General features: G+C 37.2%; 2 protein-coding genes across 3 annotated transcripts; one reads left to right on the forward strand and one right to left on the reverse strand.

Moving 5' to 3' along the window:
- The first annotated feature begins 3043 nt into the window (after positions 1 to 3043).
- Positions 3044 to 10869, forward strand: LOC121984130. 2 transcript variants are annotated; one of them, XM_042536935.1, is made up of 2 exons: positions 3044 to 3759; positions 10507 to 10869. In XM_042536935.1, exons 1-2 carry the CDS (start codon positions 3094 to 3096, stop codon positions 10666 to 10668), a joined length of 828 nt encoding a protein of 275 aa, XP_042392869.1. In that variant the 5' UTR covers positions 3044 to 3093; the 3' UTR covers positions 10669 to 10869. The 2 variants fall into 2 exon arrangements, with proteins under 2 accessions (XP_042392869.1, XP_042392870.1); XM_042536936.1 differs by lacking the exon at positions 10507 to 10869 and adding an exon at positions 9807 to 10431.
- Positions 10870 to 11267: 398 nt separating this feature from the next.
- Positions 11268 to 15759, reverse strand: LOC121987249 (nucleoside diphosphate kinase 3-like). The gene is made up of 7 exons (XM_042541136.1): positions 15629 to 15759; positions 13631 to 13768; positions 13306 to 13343; positions 13176 to 13226; positions 12198 to 12365; positions 11950 to 12062; positions 11268 to 11542 (listed from the first exon to the last, which is right to left on the reverse strand). The coding sequence occupies exons 1-7, from the start codon at positions 15708 to 15710 to the stop codon at positions 11419 to 11421; spliced, it is 714 nt and encodes a 237-aa protein (XP_042397070.1). The 5' UTR covers positions 15711 to 15759; the 3' UTR covers positions 11268 to 11418.
- Positions 15760 to 18456: the final 2697 nt, after the last annotated feature.

The following is an 18456-nucleotide window of genomic DNA, read 5'->3' on the forward strand; positions in this document are numbered from 1 at the left end:
GCTTTGATTCCCCTAAAGGGATACGTAGGCAACTTAAATAAGTGCAAGCCCTTTTTTTAATAAATTTTAATTTCTAATTTTTAATGTTTAATGTTTAATTTTTAATTTTTAATTTTTATTAACATATTAATCTTGAACCGTGACGAACCGTGAACCGAACCGTGAACCGGCGGTTCTGAACCGTGAACCGTAACCGTCTTGGGCGGTTAAGGTTAAGGGTCGACCTGCCTGGAACCGTCGAACCGGCGGTTCCGAACCGTCGAACCGTCGGTTCCGAACCGTGGTCACTAAAAGTTGGAGGAATGTTTTTTCCGATCGACATATATCCATTGAAAATTAATTTCTCATCCCATCGTAATAAATCTATCATCCACTAATTAACTTCCATTAAAAACAATAAAATAATCCATCCAAAATCTATGTACACATGTTCATAGTTTGCAAAATCGCGATTCGGATCGTAGGATCGTACGATCCTACGATCCGGAAACCCAAAATCGATCCAGGATCGTGCAGAATCATTTTTGCAGTAGGATCGCAGCAGGATCGGTAGGATCGGAGCAGAATCGGTAGAATTGGAGCAGGATCGGAGCAGAATCGGAGTAGGATCGGTGGAAGCTTTGAGAGGTCATAACTTTTGACTCGGATTGAACCACGGGGTCTATAATATATCAAATTAAAGCTCGTTCAGAGATCTTTAATAAATTTCAAAGTTTATCCTTAACCATTATCTTTTTTTCATCTTATTAGAGTTTTAAATTATTTAAATATATGTTTAATTATTTTTGAGTTAGTTTTTTATCAATAATATTCTGTCATTTATTTTTCTCAAAATAATAAGTTTTTGGATGTCTATTGTCTAGTATTGTGTGACATCAACCAGTCTTTAGAAGATTATTTCCGACATTCATATTTGAATCAAAGGATTCAATAGCTTCTGTTATATACGTTAGATGCTTTGTTGGCATTTAAATTGAATTATCTTATAAATCAAGGAAATATTTTTGACATTGTATGTGTTATTATTATTGTGTTAATAGATATTTTATATTCTTTCATTTTATGATATGAAAATATAAATATTATTATTATGCGAGAATGATAGTTGAATTACAAGTTAATTTAAATTTGTACATGTAGTAATGTAATTTGATGTGTTGAGTGTAAATAATTGCATGTATATACAAAATTAGTTATTTATTTATATGTAAATGAGTTTTTTAGGTATTTTTTCTAATTATTAATCATGTATGATAAAATTTTAAGGGTTTTTGGTAGGATCGTACGATTCTACGATCCGATCCTGACCCTAAATCGATCCTGCGTAGGATCACGATTCTACAAATTATGCACATGTTGAACAAATCAACTAGGATCAATCACATTCTAATTCAATTTACGCCATACTAAGGCCTGGTTTGCAAATCAAACTCGTCTTAAAACTTTAAAAATTATAAATAAGGAAATTATTTGTAAAATAGTTTTGAAAATTTTAAAATATAGATAATTTAAATTAAATTTTTAGATTTTTTTTAAACAAATGCTCGAGTATTTTGAAAACTCCTTGATGTGACTGAAAATAACATGTGAAATTGCTATTTCCCCTAACATCCAACGAAAATAAAAAAGGAAATTATGGAAGCCAATTGAATTAACCAAAAAATCATTATGTTAAAATTTCCACTCTGGGAAATTCCTATCCTCGAGAATCTTCTTGTCATATACCTTTCCATTTTCACTTTTTCTTATAGCCCCCTCCGACTTATGATAATGAAAATTTACTTTAACTCCTTTAAAATTCAAAATTAGCAAAATGCGCGTTAAAAACTTTAAACCAAAACGCCACCATTTATTTTATTAATTATTTTAAAATGTAAGTAAGTAAACCATTTTTGGGGGACGAGAAGAATTTTAATTATTAATAATTAATCCCGTCCGAGCGCTGAGTCGATGGACGCTGGGGATGTGGCACGCTCCACTGTCTCCGACGGTTGGTGTAGATCTCCGGTGAACCTGTAAAGAAGCTGAGCCGGGGGAGTTTCCCAGCGACGACCCTCCGACGCTCAAGTCAGGCAACGAGAAGAATTTTTAATTATTAATAATTAATCCCGTCCGAGCGCTGAGTCGACGGACACTGGGGACGTGGCACGCTCCACTGTCTCCGACGGTTGGTGTAGATCTCCGGTGAACCTGCAAAGAAGCCGAGCCGGGAGGAGTTTCCCAGCGACGACCCTCCGACGCTCAAGTCAGGCAACGAGAGAGACAGCGTAACTGTGGCTACAATAAAGATTTGCGCATACCTTTGTCGACGTCTGGGGTCCTTATATAAGACCCCGGGGAGGCGTGGGCACGCTTCTCTATGCGTGCACGCTTCCCCAAATATACCTTAACGAGCCCTTGTCAGAAAAATATCTCTGGCGTCATTCCGCAATCGTCCGAGCATATCCCGGATATGACGGTGAAAGCTTCCACCGTATGATTCTGTGTACGGTTCGACCGCCAACTCTGCTATTTGTCGGCGGCAGACGTCTCGAAGATGATGTTATCCCTTTTCTCCTTTGTCCTCTTGCATTTCTTGTCTATTCCAGGCCGAGCGGTTCGGCCGCTCGGCGAGCATATCACTCTGACTCGGTCGTATGCTCGGATGAGATTACGCTTGACTGTCTTTGTTGCCTTGTGCCCCGGCCGAACGGGCATCCCGCTCGGCCTTGAAACCTTTTTACCTTGAGCATCGGAAACCCGACCCCTAGTCGGGTTGTTTTTCATTTGGCTCGGGGGATTCCCGCCGGTCGGCCATTTCATTACGGTCGGTCGATGCCAGTCGGCCCTCTCAGTCCGGTCGGTCGGGTCTCAGGGTTGCATCTCTTGACCTTTGACCTTCACGTATCGTTGACTTTCCACCAACGAGGGTCTCCCGTCCTTATCACCGGATCAATAATATTTTTGTTTCGAACCGAATTGGGCCCTTGTGGAATTTGTAAAAGATGAGCGGGGGGTGGCTTGCAAAATGTACATCATCTTCCCTCCCAATTATCCCGATCGCTTTGTTTTTTTCCCTGTGTCCATCGGGTAGCGAGATGCGCAGCAGCAGCTATGGAGGTCGTCAGTCCCAAACCCTTCTTTAGGGCTCCTCTCTCCTCCCACCTTTACCCGATAGCTACTCGTTCCTGCTCCAAGTGCCCCAAACCCTCGTCGTCCCTTCCCATCTCCTTGGATTCCAACACCAGCCGATTTCCCGCCGGCCCGGTCGCCTCCACCTCGTCCTCGTTCAATCCATTATGCATCGTCCTCCACTCACTCCGCGGTTTCGTCTTCTCCCATCTGCCAAAGATGCGATCTTGGCTCCGCGGCGGTCTGCCCGATGGCTGCGAACGCGAGCGGGAGGGCTTCCTCTGCTGCGGTGGGATCGGGACGTTTCTGATGAGCACCACGGCGGCCGTGTCCAGGGACCGGGTCAGCCCATTCCTGTGGACGCTCGCCGGAAACCCCACCTTCATATCGGGCTTAGTCGCTTGGTCCCTGGCTCAGACCATTAAGATGCTTCTCAACTTCTTCTTTGAACGGAGGTGGGACCTCGGGGTGCTGTTCAGCTCCGGGGGAATGCCGTCTTCGCACTCCGCGCTGTGCACGGCACTCACTGCTTCTGTGGCGCTGTGCCATGGGGTGGGCGACTCGCTCTTCCCAGTGTGCCTAGGGTTCAGCCTTATTGTTATGTATGATGCCATCGGTGTCAGACGGCATGCCGGCATGCAGGCTGAGGTGAATGTTCCTGTCTTTTGAATTTTATTTGCTATTTGTTTCTCTGTGCCGACAGAACAAGAGGATACAGAACATCTCTCTTTTAAACAATTTAAGTGATTATTAGCTTAGTTATGAGATTAAATGACACTGCAGCTATGAGTTTAGACCATTTAAACATGTATTATTCTTAGACTCTTAGCGGAGTGTCACCATTGGCTTTGCCATTTGCAAACACATGGTAGCACCTGGTGGTTCTCTTAAGCTGGAATTTTGCTTGTAAAATCTATGAAACTAACAATTTCATATAAAAATCATACTTTTCTGCTTGGATGCAAAACATGGAGCTTAGTGAAACTGCAATCGGTGCCGAGAGAGCAAGAGGATTCAGACCATTTCTCTTTTTTAACAATTTAAATGATTATTAGCCTAATAATGAGATTAACTGACACTGCAGCTATGAGTTTAGACCATTTAAACCTGTGATATTCTTAGACTCTTAGCAGAGTGTCACCATTGGCTTTGCCATTTGCCAACACATGATAGCACCTGGTGGTTCTCTTAAGCTGGAATTTTGCTTGTAAAATCTATGAAACTAACAATTTCATATAAAAATCATACTTTTCTGTTTGGATGCAAAACATGGAGCTTAGTGAAACTGCAATCGGTGCTGAGAGAGCAAGAGGATTCAGACCATCTCTCTTTTTTAACAATTTAAATGATTATTAGCCTAATAATGAGATTAACTGACACTGCAGCTATGAGTTTAGACCATTTAAACCTGTGATATTCTTAACCTAATAATGAGATTAACTAACTCTTAGCGGAGTGTCACCATTGGCTTTGCCATTTGCCAACACATGGTAGCACCTGGTGGTTCTCTTAAGCTGGAATTTTGCTTGTAAAATCAATGAAACTAACAATTTCATATAAAAATCATACTTTTCTGCTTGGATGGAAAACATGGAGCTTAGTGAAACTGCAATCGGTGCCGAGAGAGCAAGAGGATTCAGACCATCTCTCTTTTTTAACAATTTAAATGATTATTAGCCTAATAATGAGATTAACTGACACTGCAGCTATGAGATTAGACCATTTAAAGCTGTGATATTCTTAGACTCTTAGCAGAGTGTCACCATTGGCTTTGCCATTTGCCAACACATGGTGGCACCTGGTGGTTCTCTTAGGCCGGAGTTTTGCTTTGTAAAAGCAATGAAACTAATAATTTCATATAAAATCCTACTTTTCTGCTTGGGTGTGAAACATGGAGCTTAATTGCAATCCTTGTACTTGTGATGCTAATTTTAGGTCTACATGTACAAGCTCAATTTTTTTTTTTTTTAAAAAAGTAAATGCCTTGTTTCGTATGATAAATAAACAATAATTAAGTTATTTGGTACTAGGTGAGCGCATATGCACCATTTAAGGACATTGATTTAGTGAACATAGCCTTTGTGTGATTAACATGATGTTAGATCGAGATGCACATGAGAGGGGGTGAATCATATGATTTTAAAAAACTTATCTTTTGTGTGTTATAAAATAAAAAGTACGCAGCTGAATTAAACACATAGATAGAAAGAAGAAAAACACAAGTACGTGAACTCAGTCGGTTTTACTTGGTTCGGAGCCTTTGGCAACTCCTACTTCAAGACCCACGTCCTGTGGACCTATTGACGGGTAATCCACTAAATATCTTCCGGAATCGTCCGAAGAGGGGATTGAGTACAATAAAAGAATAGGAAAAGTGTAACACGCTACACTTTCCTTTATACAAAAATTAAGTACAATATTAAAAGTTCGTTACCCAACATCTTCGAAGATAATCGGATCAGGTTTAGTGTTGGACGACTCCTCAGCAATAGTCGGGCGCAGCAGCGTCGTAGTAGAGCAGCAACAGGAAGTTGGAGCACTCGGAACGTCGAATGAACGCGTAGAAACTTATAGTAGAAGTGTACTTTAGTTCTTTTGAAGCCTTGGGCGAGACTCTTTTATTGAACGTTGAATGCACCTTCCATAGCACTGAAGGCGCCTTCAACCCTAAAAATTATCCCACAACTTCAGCTTCTTATCAGCGCCAAAGGCTTCTATGTTATCCAACTAAAGGCGCCTTCCATAGTTTGACTCAAGGCGCCTTTCGTCGCCTGGAAGGTGCCTCGGGTACTATTTACCTGAGGCACTTTATGCTCCTTTTGTCTTGCAAAATGTGTTAGTCCAACCCAACAAATAATAACCTTTAGCATAATAAAATAGTATTAATTAGTTCGTGTCTTTCCAAGACCAGGAACTAATCAAGGTCTCAGGGATCTAAAATGGATTTAAACTGGGCCGACATCTATTGTCCCCTCAATCAGGACGCGTCCTCATTGAGTTACTCTCCTCCAGTGACTTACCTCCACTTATCAAATGTCAAGTTACCTCCTTGACGTCCAATCTGACCCACCAGGTCTTCCTATTGGAATCACACATCTGGACTTTGCCACTCGGGAATCAAACATTCCGACCTCCTGCCGGAATCGCACATCCGGATTTCAATCAATCAGGAATCGAATATTCCGACCTCCTGCCAGAATCCAACATCTGGATTTCGCTAATCAAGTATCGCACATCCTGATTGGACTTCTGTCTGGTGTCTGGTCCTCTTGACCTGTAAGTTAGTGAACCATGCGCACTAAGTAATAAGGTTAGATCAACATCACATCTAACTTTAATTCACCTGTCATTTATCAAAACTCAGGTTTGATCATTGGTGGCAAATGCACCAACACATGGTTCATGAATAAAGGTCGAAAAGAATTCATGGGGAGCTTGTTCATAACAGGCTGAAGTTTTTGTTGGAAAAGTAAGCATTTGATTATTATTATTTCCTTTGTAAAGATTTTAGGTCTTCTTTTGATCCAATGTTTTGTCAAGTTTGCTATAAACCTTATAAAATAAGTCTACAAGTGAGTTTTGAAACTAAAGCTTATTTGTTAAAGTTTGTTGATTTCCTCTTAAATAAATCACATTTAATTTTTCTTGTTGGAGTTTCAGCTCAACCCTTTGCATGATATATGCTATGGTTAACTAGATGGTTTTAGTAAGAGCCCGACAAATGTGACTCCCAAGTTTAGTTTGACATTGTGAGTTGTGGACTAATAGAAAATTTATAAGCTTAGATGAGAGAGCTTGCTGTTAATTTGGGTTTAAGCATTTTGGGTTGTTTAAACCTGAAATGTTAAACAGTTAAGTTGATTGTGACAATTAATATCAAAATGAATGCAATCCAAGGCATTGTGTGGTGTTAGAGAAGGTTGCATGTGTGATAGTGTAGCTACCATGGGCCTCATATTCTGCTTATTATGAATGATTCAAGTTATGTGTTGGGGTTTGGGTCTTAACATGGGCGTCAAGACTTACAATGGGGGTGATTGTGACACCCTAAGTTTAGTGCTAAATTGTGAATTGTGGATTAATAGAGAAGCTTTATAAGCTTTTAGATGAGAGAGCTATTATTTACTTAGGTCTAAGAATTTTGTTAATGGGTGGTCAATTCTCTCTTCTAAGCAAGTGGTGACAACAAACTAATCAAATTGATTGAACATGAAAGATACTCATTGCAGTCATGCCATTCAGGTGAAATTATTGCTGTAGATGTATAACAATCCTCGCAAATGAGATGACTCATTAACATACAAGGTCCAAGCATGGCTCAAAATGTATCAGCACAAGTTAATATCAATCCAATTATCTAAGCCTTAAACATTCCCCCACCACTCCTGACGTTAAAATGTTTATTTTTTACACAAGTAAATGTGTTTTGCTCATCTAAGCCTTATAAACTGGTTGTTTTATCCCATAACTTACTATATGTGACTAAACAAAGTCATAAAATATTTCTTCCAACTTAGTAATCAGCATTATTTGGTGTGCATATTTCTATGGCATATTAGCAGCTTAAAACTTCTGTAGTTTTACAGTTAAATATAGTTATAGAATAAGAAGGATAGCAGCATAAAGCTTCTGTAGTTATGGAGTTAAGTATAGTCATGGAACTAGTAGGTGTTTCTACACCATCATTATGATTCTAGGATCCCATGGGTGATGGACGACTAGAGGTCAAAGAGCTCATTGAAGAGAGAAGCCTACTCTAATCTTCAGATAAAGGGCAACCCAATGCATGAAGTTCTCGCTAATGCGGGGTGCCTTTGAAGGGTCTATTGTATGCATGCTTATCTTGCTTTGCAATAGGCTGTTTCCAAGATTCGAACCCGTGACCTCTAGGTTACACGGCAATCCTTCACTCTAATCTTCAGATAAAAAGTTAAAATAAAAAGAGGACTTCTGTATTGTATCTTTTTTTTTTTCCTTTCTCTTTCGTGTACAAATATAGATATCTCTTACATTACTTTTCATTTACTAATTTTCAATCACTCAACTCCACTACCAACACAAGCATTATCAAAATCTACCCTACCAAAACCCTAACCTTTTAAGTGTCTGAACTAGGTGCAAGTGGATCAGATGGCGAAGGAGTGATTGAGATACCTATATAAAATATCAAGACCTTGAGATTGATCAAAATATTGCTTGTCAAATGAATATTGCATGTATTTGTATATAGCAATATGTAAACAAAACCATTGATATCATTATCATCATCAACTATGTTTGTCTGGACTATTTCGTTCATTTAGATGAATCTTATTCCTCCATTGAGTTCTATGTAAGGAATATCACCAATAATGATCCAAGTAAAGTTATTTTTTATTACATTGACTATTTCTTTTGTCACTCCTTACCACTTGTATTTTCTACTCATTGATTTAAGCTTATGAATTGTTTTTGTACATATTCATACCATCTCAATTTATTTTCTCTAGTTTTATGATCTATTGGAATAGAGCTACTCTTCATTATTACCAAATTTTAAAATTTTATTTCATCCTTCTAGTAATCCTATATATCTAACATTTTCATCTATGCTATATTATCTTTCTATGTATGTTATTTCATAACAATTCAACGCTCTGCCCATAAAGTTTGATAGGTGGTTTTATTTATTATAAACTTTTTTTTAGCCCAAGGAGAGCATAAGAGACCCAAAAATAAAATTGCAAATTGATATTATTATAAGAGACACCTAATACATGTATGTACAGGACTTGATATAAAATCATCAACCTAATACATCCAATTTGGGATTATATCATTAAACCCACAACTTCACCCAATAAATCATAAAACCTAGGGCTGAGTATTCAGTTAAAATCGAACCAAACCGAATAAACCGAAATCAAATAAACTGAATTTTTTCAAACTAACCTAGCCTAACCTAACCGACATAATTTTCCAAAAAAATCCGAACAAATTGAACTAATAAAATAGTTAATTTGATTGAAAACTGAATTAACCGATTTTTTTTTACAATGATAGAATCATGGGAGATTTAATTGAAACTGAAATCAAATTTTTTTAAGGTGGGAGAATCATTGGTTTGATTTTTGCTATTTCGGTTTAACTGAATAAGGATTTAAAACCAAAATTGAACCGAAATAACTAAATAAATTGATTTTTTTGAAAAAATAAGATCGAAATACTGAAATAACCAAACCGAAATTTAAATTCACTCGGCTTGTTCAGTTTAACCGAACTTTTGCTCACCCCCAATAATACCTCTAACAGGAGCTTTCTGTCTTTTTTTTATAGAGAAAACATTCATCCCTAGAATACTGAATTTTATATATATATATATATGATAGTTTCCTTTTTTTAGCGTCTCCAAAATTCCTATAGCAGGGATGTATATGGTGAGGTAAGTGGGTGAGAGGCTCACCCATTTGATCTCATTATGTACTTGGAATTTTGCATAGATTCCTATGCTTTAGGCCATGCTTCAAGTTTAGATGGAGCTCCATGATACTGCAAATGTGGTTGACAAGCTCACAACCCATTAGAATTTTGTGGTAAACTGGTAATGATCCTGTTGAGGTTGGAAAGGAAAATATTATATTTCATTCATAGAAGATAGCCATTACAAGATATATATAGGACTCAACTTTGATTCTTAACCCTAAAACATCTTACGGGGGACTAAACTCAAGTGATTCGTAGAAATTGTTGATGGAGCGCATATGTGCTTGGACCTCAAACCAGCATGTCAACCAAGAGAAAAGATAAAAAGTAAAATGAAGATGAAGATGAAGATGAAGGACAAGTTAGGCTCCAGGAAATTAAATTAGCTATACTTTGTTCATTGTGTTAAGGCTGTAAACTGTAAACTTGAGGTGCCTGGTTTGTCACAAGAACCTCAACACCCTGAAACTTTGCTTCATTTGCTTCATTTGTATGCAGCATCACTTTCTTCAACGTCTTTTGAAGTTACAATTGTATCATTTGCTCTCTCAAGATTTCAGTCAAAGCACTTGGTTTCCCACATTTACTAGTTACTAAATCATTTCCTGGTATCCAATATGCACATGTAACTGATATAATGTTCAGTTGATAGCAGAGATATCCAATTGGCCAATATGTGTTCAATATATGATGATTTGGGAATACTCAAAAGCTTCTAGATATACATACACATGTTGCGGATGCATTTGGTAACCAATATTTAGGTGTCAGATACTAATTATTGGCATTTTAGCTGTTTTCCAAAAGAATTGTTTGGAAATGTTTTGTGTTTGCTTGTGCATATTTGGTGGCTCCACTGAGGCAATAGACTTGCTTTCTGCTTGATACCAATCTTTCACTTCTGACATTTTTTTCTGTGTTCTGACAATCCAGGTACTTAATAAGATCATTGAGGACTTGTTTCAAGCACATCCTATCAGTAAAAGAAAGCTTAAGGAGCTCCTGGGACACACCCCATCCCAGGTCTTTGCCGGGGCTGTATTAGGCATCTTAGTCGCTTTCTTTTGTTGTCAGGGTTACAGTCTGGCTGTTTAGGTCCATTGAAAGACACATTTAATGGTCAATCTTTGTTGACATTATAGTAAACATATTCTGGAAAAGAATATTCTTGTTTATTTTTTACCTTGTCAAAATACTTGATCATCTACTATCCGATGGATAGTTAGAGAACGCTTTTTTTTGTTTTGACGAATTTAACTTGTGATTCATATTGATTTCCACATGCCCACAGATTCAGTTATGTTGTCCATTCGTTTGCCTGTTCGCGATTGCCATTTTCCAGAGTAATTTCTCTTGCAAGTTCAAAAATTCAGCAAATTTGCTTGTTCTTCCTGTTGCAGAGTAATTTGATTTATGTGCTCTAGCGTCAGTTACAACTTTGAGAAAACTCGCACAGTGTTTGCCCTATAACATCCCATCAAATGGATCGACTAATATCTATCTAAGCTGCATGGAGAAAATTTGCCAAGAACATCAAGAAAAATCAATGGCATGTTCACCCTGAGGAGCTGAGATGGATAAGTGGTATATCACTTGCTTACATCCAGCTTTAATTGACAAAAGGCAACATCAGAATGGAGAAAGTAGTATAACTTCACAATTATTTTCCAGATAAACATCCTACAAAACCCCAGCAAGATTTCAGTGGTTATAAGGACCTTGCCACGGGATAGTGTTACTTATTAATAACATCGGTTATTTCTTTGCGGCACATATTGCCTGCCTGCCTGCTCTATAAGACTGAAAATTTTGAAAATAAGTGAAGAAGAACAGAAAAGAATCTCATTAATTAATTCCGTAGATCCACTTCTCAGCATTGCTGGTGTAAGACACCAATTCCCAAGGAGTGAACCACAGGGCAATCTCATCCTTGGCTGTTTCCGAACCATCGCTCCCATGGATGATATTTCTGCGATGAAGTTTTATTTTAGTATTTCTTTTTCAAAGGAAAGGCAAACCATCAACATGAGATTAGTACATAACACAGCAAATTAGTCAGCAAACATCCATCCATCAAGAATAATTAACAAGTACCATGAGTATGATATAAATCAACTGAACACCAAAAGTAAATGATGAAATGATTTTGCTTCCAAGGGCTAGTAGAGCTCCTCACAATTAAATGGACCAATTCAATATCAGCACCAATTCAAATCCAACATTGTATGAACTAAGAGCCTCGAAAGATAATCCAACTAAATAGGATATCTGGAATGCCGTGAACTATTTACCTACTTTTTCTTTTCATATTAGCTGAAAACCCTATACCTGAGAGCTCTTGGATGAAGATAAAATAAAAACTTTTCAGACACATACCTTCCAACACCGACAGCAAGATCACCTCTGATTGTACCAGGTTCTGATTTTTGTGGATCAGTAGCACCAATTAACTTTCGGCCATATTTTATAACTCCTTCCCCTTCCCAAACCTACAATGTAAATTATAATGAAAGTAATTTCAATAAATGACAATTAGCAAAATGCAAGTCCAATTAGGGTTAGCAATGAGAAAACTTAAATATAAGGAAATCTTCCGAGGGAAGGTAACATGACTTTTAACTTACCATAGCAACCACAGGGCCTGAGCTAAGAAAATCACAAAGGCCATTGAAGAATGGCCTTTCTTTAAGATCATGGTAGTGTTTCTGGGCAAAATCTTTGGAAGGAATCATGATCTTTATTGCCACAAGCTTAAACCCCTTCTTTTCAAAACGAGATATAATCTCTGAAATCTGAAGAATAAAAGTGTGATCAGGTGCACTAGAAGTTACATATAATTTTACATGGCATGTTAGACTACTAAGATGTCAAATCTTATCTTAAAAACACCTATTCCTACTCAGATTCAGTTTCACATCATAAGTAAAATTTAAAGATTTATTAAGGTGATGAGGTAAGATAAACATATGAAAGTACGTAGCATAAATATGTGAAACTACTACCTCAACAATTTCATCTAGGATAAATAAACATTAAAAGTTGTTTAAAAAATGCTAAATTCATCAAAATCATTACAATTGATAGTTGGAAAAATTATAACAAATTTAATAATTCATGAATTATTATAATATAATTATCATAACTGATGGATGCCCTAAACAAGTTGTTGTGTTCTCATATGTCAACTCCAATTTGTATGTATTAATACAAAGTGTTGGCATTTATGATAGAAACATGTAAACAAGTCTTTCAAATGGCCTAGAATTTAGACGCATTTATTATTAAATTGATCATGAATTTTCAATTTTGTAGCAAATCTAACAGAAAAAATTTTATGACCAAATTTTTAAATAATTTCTCAAAGTATTTTTCAAGTGACATCATATATCATTTTGATACCACATTATATTTTTTTAGTGATCAAGCATGCCACAAATTTTCATGATAGATTAAGTAATTAGCCCTAAAAGTAAGAAATTTTGTCTGCAAGTTTGTGATAGATTTGTTAAAGGCACAATTTTTCAGGATAGATTAAGTAATTATCCCTACAAAGTAAGAAATTTTGTCTGCTCGTAAAACTTGGGTTTCCATTCTTAACATACCAGTCCTCTTTGCACTCCATCAGGTTTGATTGCAATGAATGTCCTCTCCAGCTTAAATAGAGACACTTATTAGAAAAAAATTACAACATATAACACATAGCCAAATAAAATCCATCTTCTGCAGTTTTACCTCTGCTGCTTGTAGCTGTTGGTCTTGAAGCATATATGCTGCCAACCAAGGAAAAGAAGTATAAATAAGCATGCAGCCAACAAAAGCAAGGCACATGGAAAGCTATAATGTTTTCACCTCCAAAATGATAAACATTATCGTTTATCAATATACAAGGTATATAAAAATAGCATTACATAATGTGTGAGCCAAGATTCAAAATTACACACCCTTCAGCAGAGTAGTGAGAACTGGAAATAATCATCACTATTCTCAAGAAACCATGGGAATGTAGAGGATAAAGGATTTCAACAGAGTAACAAAAACATAAATATAAGATATTCACCTCCAGCAGGCACAGCTAGAGCACCATAAAACCATCCCATTGATGTGCTTTTGAGATCAGCCTTATAACAAAAGGAAGAAAGAGAGCGTGCCGACCCTCTGGCAACCGTTGCAGTTGCTGCTGCTACAGTGCGCCACTCTGAAGAATATAAACTTGTCAGATGGAAGTTAGAGTAGATTTATGAATAATTCCGGTTTGCGAGTAATTCAGTCATACAAACAAAAAAATTGACATCATTCTCATCATGCCTGTTCCTGAAAAATTGCAGGCAGTGTATTGTAATCACAAATAGTCAGCAAAACTACACTAGTATATTACAATCTCTTCCATATAATCTTGGGATCACAAGGGACCAAGTAATTGAGTTAATTTTTGGCAGCACTATTATTGAGCAAAAATATTTAGCAAGTATAAAAGTTCCACCATTACCAAAGGTAGGCATTAGACCACCGTCAACAAAAGTCAATTTATAATTTACACACATTAGAAATGTTCAAAATAAACAAAATAAATCTACGAATGATGCTAAGATGAGTGGTCCACACCTTTGTTTTTTTTTCCAGCAAAGCATAGATCTTAAAGTAAGTGAGGAAAAAAGGTTCCTCTAGAATCAGATTAGAAGGAAAAATTTCCTTCCATCAATAAACTACAGGAAACCTAGTAGTACAACAAGTATCCCACTATTTGCTTTAGTGAAAATCGGTAGCCCACTGAAAAGCCCAATACCTTCCACAGAAAATCTGGATTATAATATCTCTGAAAGCCCTACAGCTACTAAATTTTCACATAGGAATGCAAGTGTTTTGATTTTGCACTAGAAATAGTGTATGAATTACAAACAAACTGCATGGAGCAGTAAATTTGTGGCTTAATAGAAGCTAGTAGGATGAATTATGGCCATTAATTTTTCCATTTAGATATTTTAATAAGCAAAATATTATACTTGAAGAAGAATTCAATTATGAGAACTCCAATTCAGGTAGCACAGGAAAGGGGGAAAATTAGATATAGGCATTGAAGTTATTAAAGTATGAGCACAATAATTGTTTTCTCTATCCTATTTATTTCTGAATCCAGGTTGGCCAATGCCATTGGCTCAGCACTCCTAGGATGGGACACTAAACACAAGTGAACTATAGAAAAGTGAAAGTTGATGAGGCTGTACTTACATCATCATCATCATCATCAAATTGTGTTTGTCTCAACTATTTGACGTGGACTATATGAATAGTATTTCTACATAGAGCTTATCCATGTAATACTTGTGTACTTGTCGAATTCAAGAAGATTTAAATAAAAACCTCTACGCGTATTATTTTTTATTTTTTTAGAAAGCAAATTCTTTTTTCTATATCAACGAGTGCGTATGAAACAGAGAAATCAAAATGATTTACGAGAGATTTCTAGAAAATGATGACGAAAGTTAAAGACGATACCAAAAGACCAAAAGCATATGTCCAATCAGTTTCTATTCCCTTTCTTTTTTTCCAATTAGAAGGAAAATTATCTAGCTAAAAGGTGAATAATGTAGCCGAGACCAATATACCAAAAACATATGCCCAATCAGTTTCTATTAGTTTTCATTTATCCAATTCGATTCGAAATAAACAACAAAATTCACCCTTTTTAGTTTCAAACTCACACAATCCGAATGCAAAATTTGACATTTATTAGATCCTTAAGAGATCGCATTTTGCATTATTCCGATTTACAAAATAAATAGAAAAACAAAGTGTACTTTTCTTCGCAAAAACAAGAAATGTACAGAGCAGAAGCGAAGGAAAGATGAATCAAAAGGCAATCAATGAAACTCCACGTCTGTTCAAAAGAATAAATAAAAACAAAACGATCTGCCATCGATTAAAACCCCTAAAATCAATACACAATCCTCTCATCAGGAACACAATCGAAGAAATCAAATCTTAACTCCAAGAGAAAAATTACTCCGAAGCCACAGGAAAGGCGGAAAACAAAAACAAAAAAAGAGAGAGAACTGACGGCCGACTGAAGAAGAGGTTCGAGAGGACGAGAGGAGAGTCCTCGCAGCCCTCGAAGCAGACCGGAGGATCTGAGAGCTCATCTTGGATCGCAGAGAGGAGAAATGGCGTCTATGCTTCAAGTGGCTCTCGTTCGTTCACTCGCTCGCTTTCTCCCTCCCTCCATTTAAAGGCCGGCCGATAGGGCTCTTTTAAAGGTAATGGCAATACGGTCATTAAGGCCAAATAAGGCAGGAATTCTCGTACGTCCGCACCCTATGAATCACCACTTTGCCTGATAACTACACTCACGAAAAAGTGACCGCATAAATGTTATTCAGGTTAGGAAAGTGCACGTGGTCCTATTTCGCGGGGGTCGCACAGGCGCATGTGGTGCGGTTCGTTACTTGGGCGCAGATTGCGCGCAAGGAATAGCGACGAGGAATAGAAATTGATGCCCCGGTCGAGAGGACACGTGGTGCCTAATAAAGGGTAGGATACCTGATTTATGCGAAAAATAAAATATATATATATATTTTTTAATTCTGAATATCCCGACTTGGGCTTTGGGTTCTTAGAAGGCCCATAAAGTTTGGGCTATCAAGTTCAGATCCAATAATAACTCTGATATCCACTTAATTGGGTTAAGCTGATACGATATTGATTTGATTTGTATATTTGTTTTTTTGATATATTCTGTTTTTTTAAAAAAATATTATTGATGTTTAACTAAAATGAAATAGTTCGTATAAAACTAGACTACTATATGAACGCCCGCGTAGAATTATTATAGCTTTAGTATTTTTTTTATTAGAAATAATAGGAAAAAAGTCAAAATGAGGTCTTCTGTTTTTCAAATCATCAAATGAGTATTCTATTTTGATTTTTTTTAATCAAAATAATATCATACCTTAACGCTCAATGGTATATAAACCCAACTGCCCTATAAAGTGTTCATTATTTTCCGTCTAAATGTTGAGTAGGCTCGTAGTAATAGTTATGATTTTATAGTTGTTACATATTTTGTAACTGGTATAATATATATTTAATCTATTTAATATTAGTAAAAATTTACAAAATCATAATTGCTATGGTTAGGACCGATGCGAGCTAAGGGAGGTGAATAGATTTAATCGCTTTGTCTTAATTGTGTGCTCGTCGTTTAAATATGCAATGGAAAACTTAAATCAACTTTGATGTCACATGCATAACACTAAGATTTTACTTGATATTTGTCTTTTAAGACGACTAATTCAATGCTTAATTCTAGCTATCCGCTACTACTAAATCTTCTCTTTCTCTGATACCTTTTGGAGGCAGAAAAGCCTCTCTTACAACCTTTGATTACAATAATGCAATAAGAAGACATGGGATAAATGTAAATACAATGAGTATAAATAATTTTATATAAATCTTGTTTTAGACGCTTTCTTATTGTTTGGAATCATCTCTTGTTGGTATGTAAATACACCACACCAGCAGTTCACTCTTCAAAAACTCCTCAAAATCCCTATTTTAAAGTTTTTAGATTAGGATTTATTTTCACATATCAGTCGACAATGTTACTCGATATATATGGTCGTCGACACTGCCCAGTCATTGTACGACCTCTGAACTTTCAGAAATTGTTTGATTTCATTAATAATTCAAATATCAATCGACTGATTCATCCTAGCAGTCAACTAATAGCAATCAATCAAATATCATAGTTGAATCATTCTACTTCTAATTATTTTTTTATCGACATCAATCGAGTAATATTAACGATTAATTTATTAATATTATCAGTCGAATGAACAGTCGACCTATGAATTTAGAAATTAAATTAGAGATATTTGATGTGGTGGTAAAAATAGCTCGCCAAGGATGAATCAAAAGTGGGAAAAAAAGCCAGCGTAGAGGTCAAAGTCAAAATGGTCAAAGGCATAGAATCGCCGGGCCACCAAAGTTAACTGAGAGGGCTGCAACGGGCCGATCGGGCATGGCCACCCACTAGGCCAAAGGAGGGCCCAGGAACAGGGTGATGCCCGGAGCTCGTCCGACGAGATCGCTTGCCCGATCGAGCGATAGGCAGTGCCCCAATAGTCGGACGACTAAAGAGAGAAGAATGAATGTTCGTAACTGTGACGACCCTATAAGAGCTAATCTGACTGGACCGCCTGTCCGGTCGTACGAGGAATAACCTACTGAGCTGAGCGACCATGGAGAAGAACAACCTCGAGTGATAGGGTGGGAAATCTCGACCGAGTGGCTCCCCCACTCAGCCAAGCAGTGGGACCCTTTGCTTAGCTCATCATATCCTTCTGGGAGTTGGTGTTGCTGACAACAGGATATGGTTAACTAGTAAATTGTACGACAGAAGCTTCCACTGTCATGTCAGGAATTTACATGCCTTGTTAAGAAATGATGTCAGAGACACTTTTCTAACTTATCTTTTTATAGGAAAAATGGAGAAACGTGTACATGCTTTGAGAAATGTGTACGTACGCTACAGGGCCACTATATAAAGAGGGGGCCATGCACCGGAGGAGGTATGCGTTATTTGTGATTACACTCTTGTTGTTGCTACATTTTTCTTTGTTCTTCACTGTTATCGGTGACTGACTTAAGCGTCTGAGTACCAACGTCGGGATCCCTTCCCTGGCCCGACACTGATGTTCTTGGTTTTGCATAGCGTAGTGGAGTCTTCACACATTCAACCACAGAGCCATATCCCCAACCAACTATCTTCACTGCTTTCGAATAGGATCATATTGGCGCCGTCTATAAGAACTTAACCTGTATCTGAGATGTGAAGATGGAGGACGCTAAATGACTTACGACCTTAAAATTGACATAAGAAGAATTGGA

Source organism: Zingiber officinale, chromosome 5B (assembly GCF_018446385.1).
Source record: "Zingiber officinale cultivar Zhangliang chromosome 5B, Zo_v1.1, whole genome shotgun sequence".
In the NCBI taxonomy this organism is placed as follows: Eukaryota; Viridiplantae; Streptophyta; class Magnoliopsida; order Zingiberales; family Zingiberaceae; genus Zingiber; species Zingiber officinale.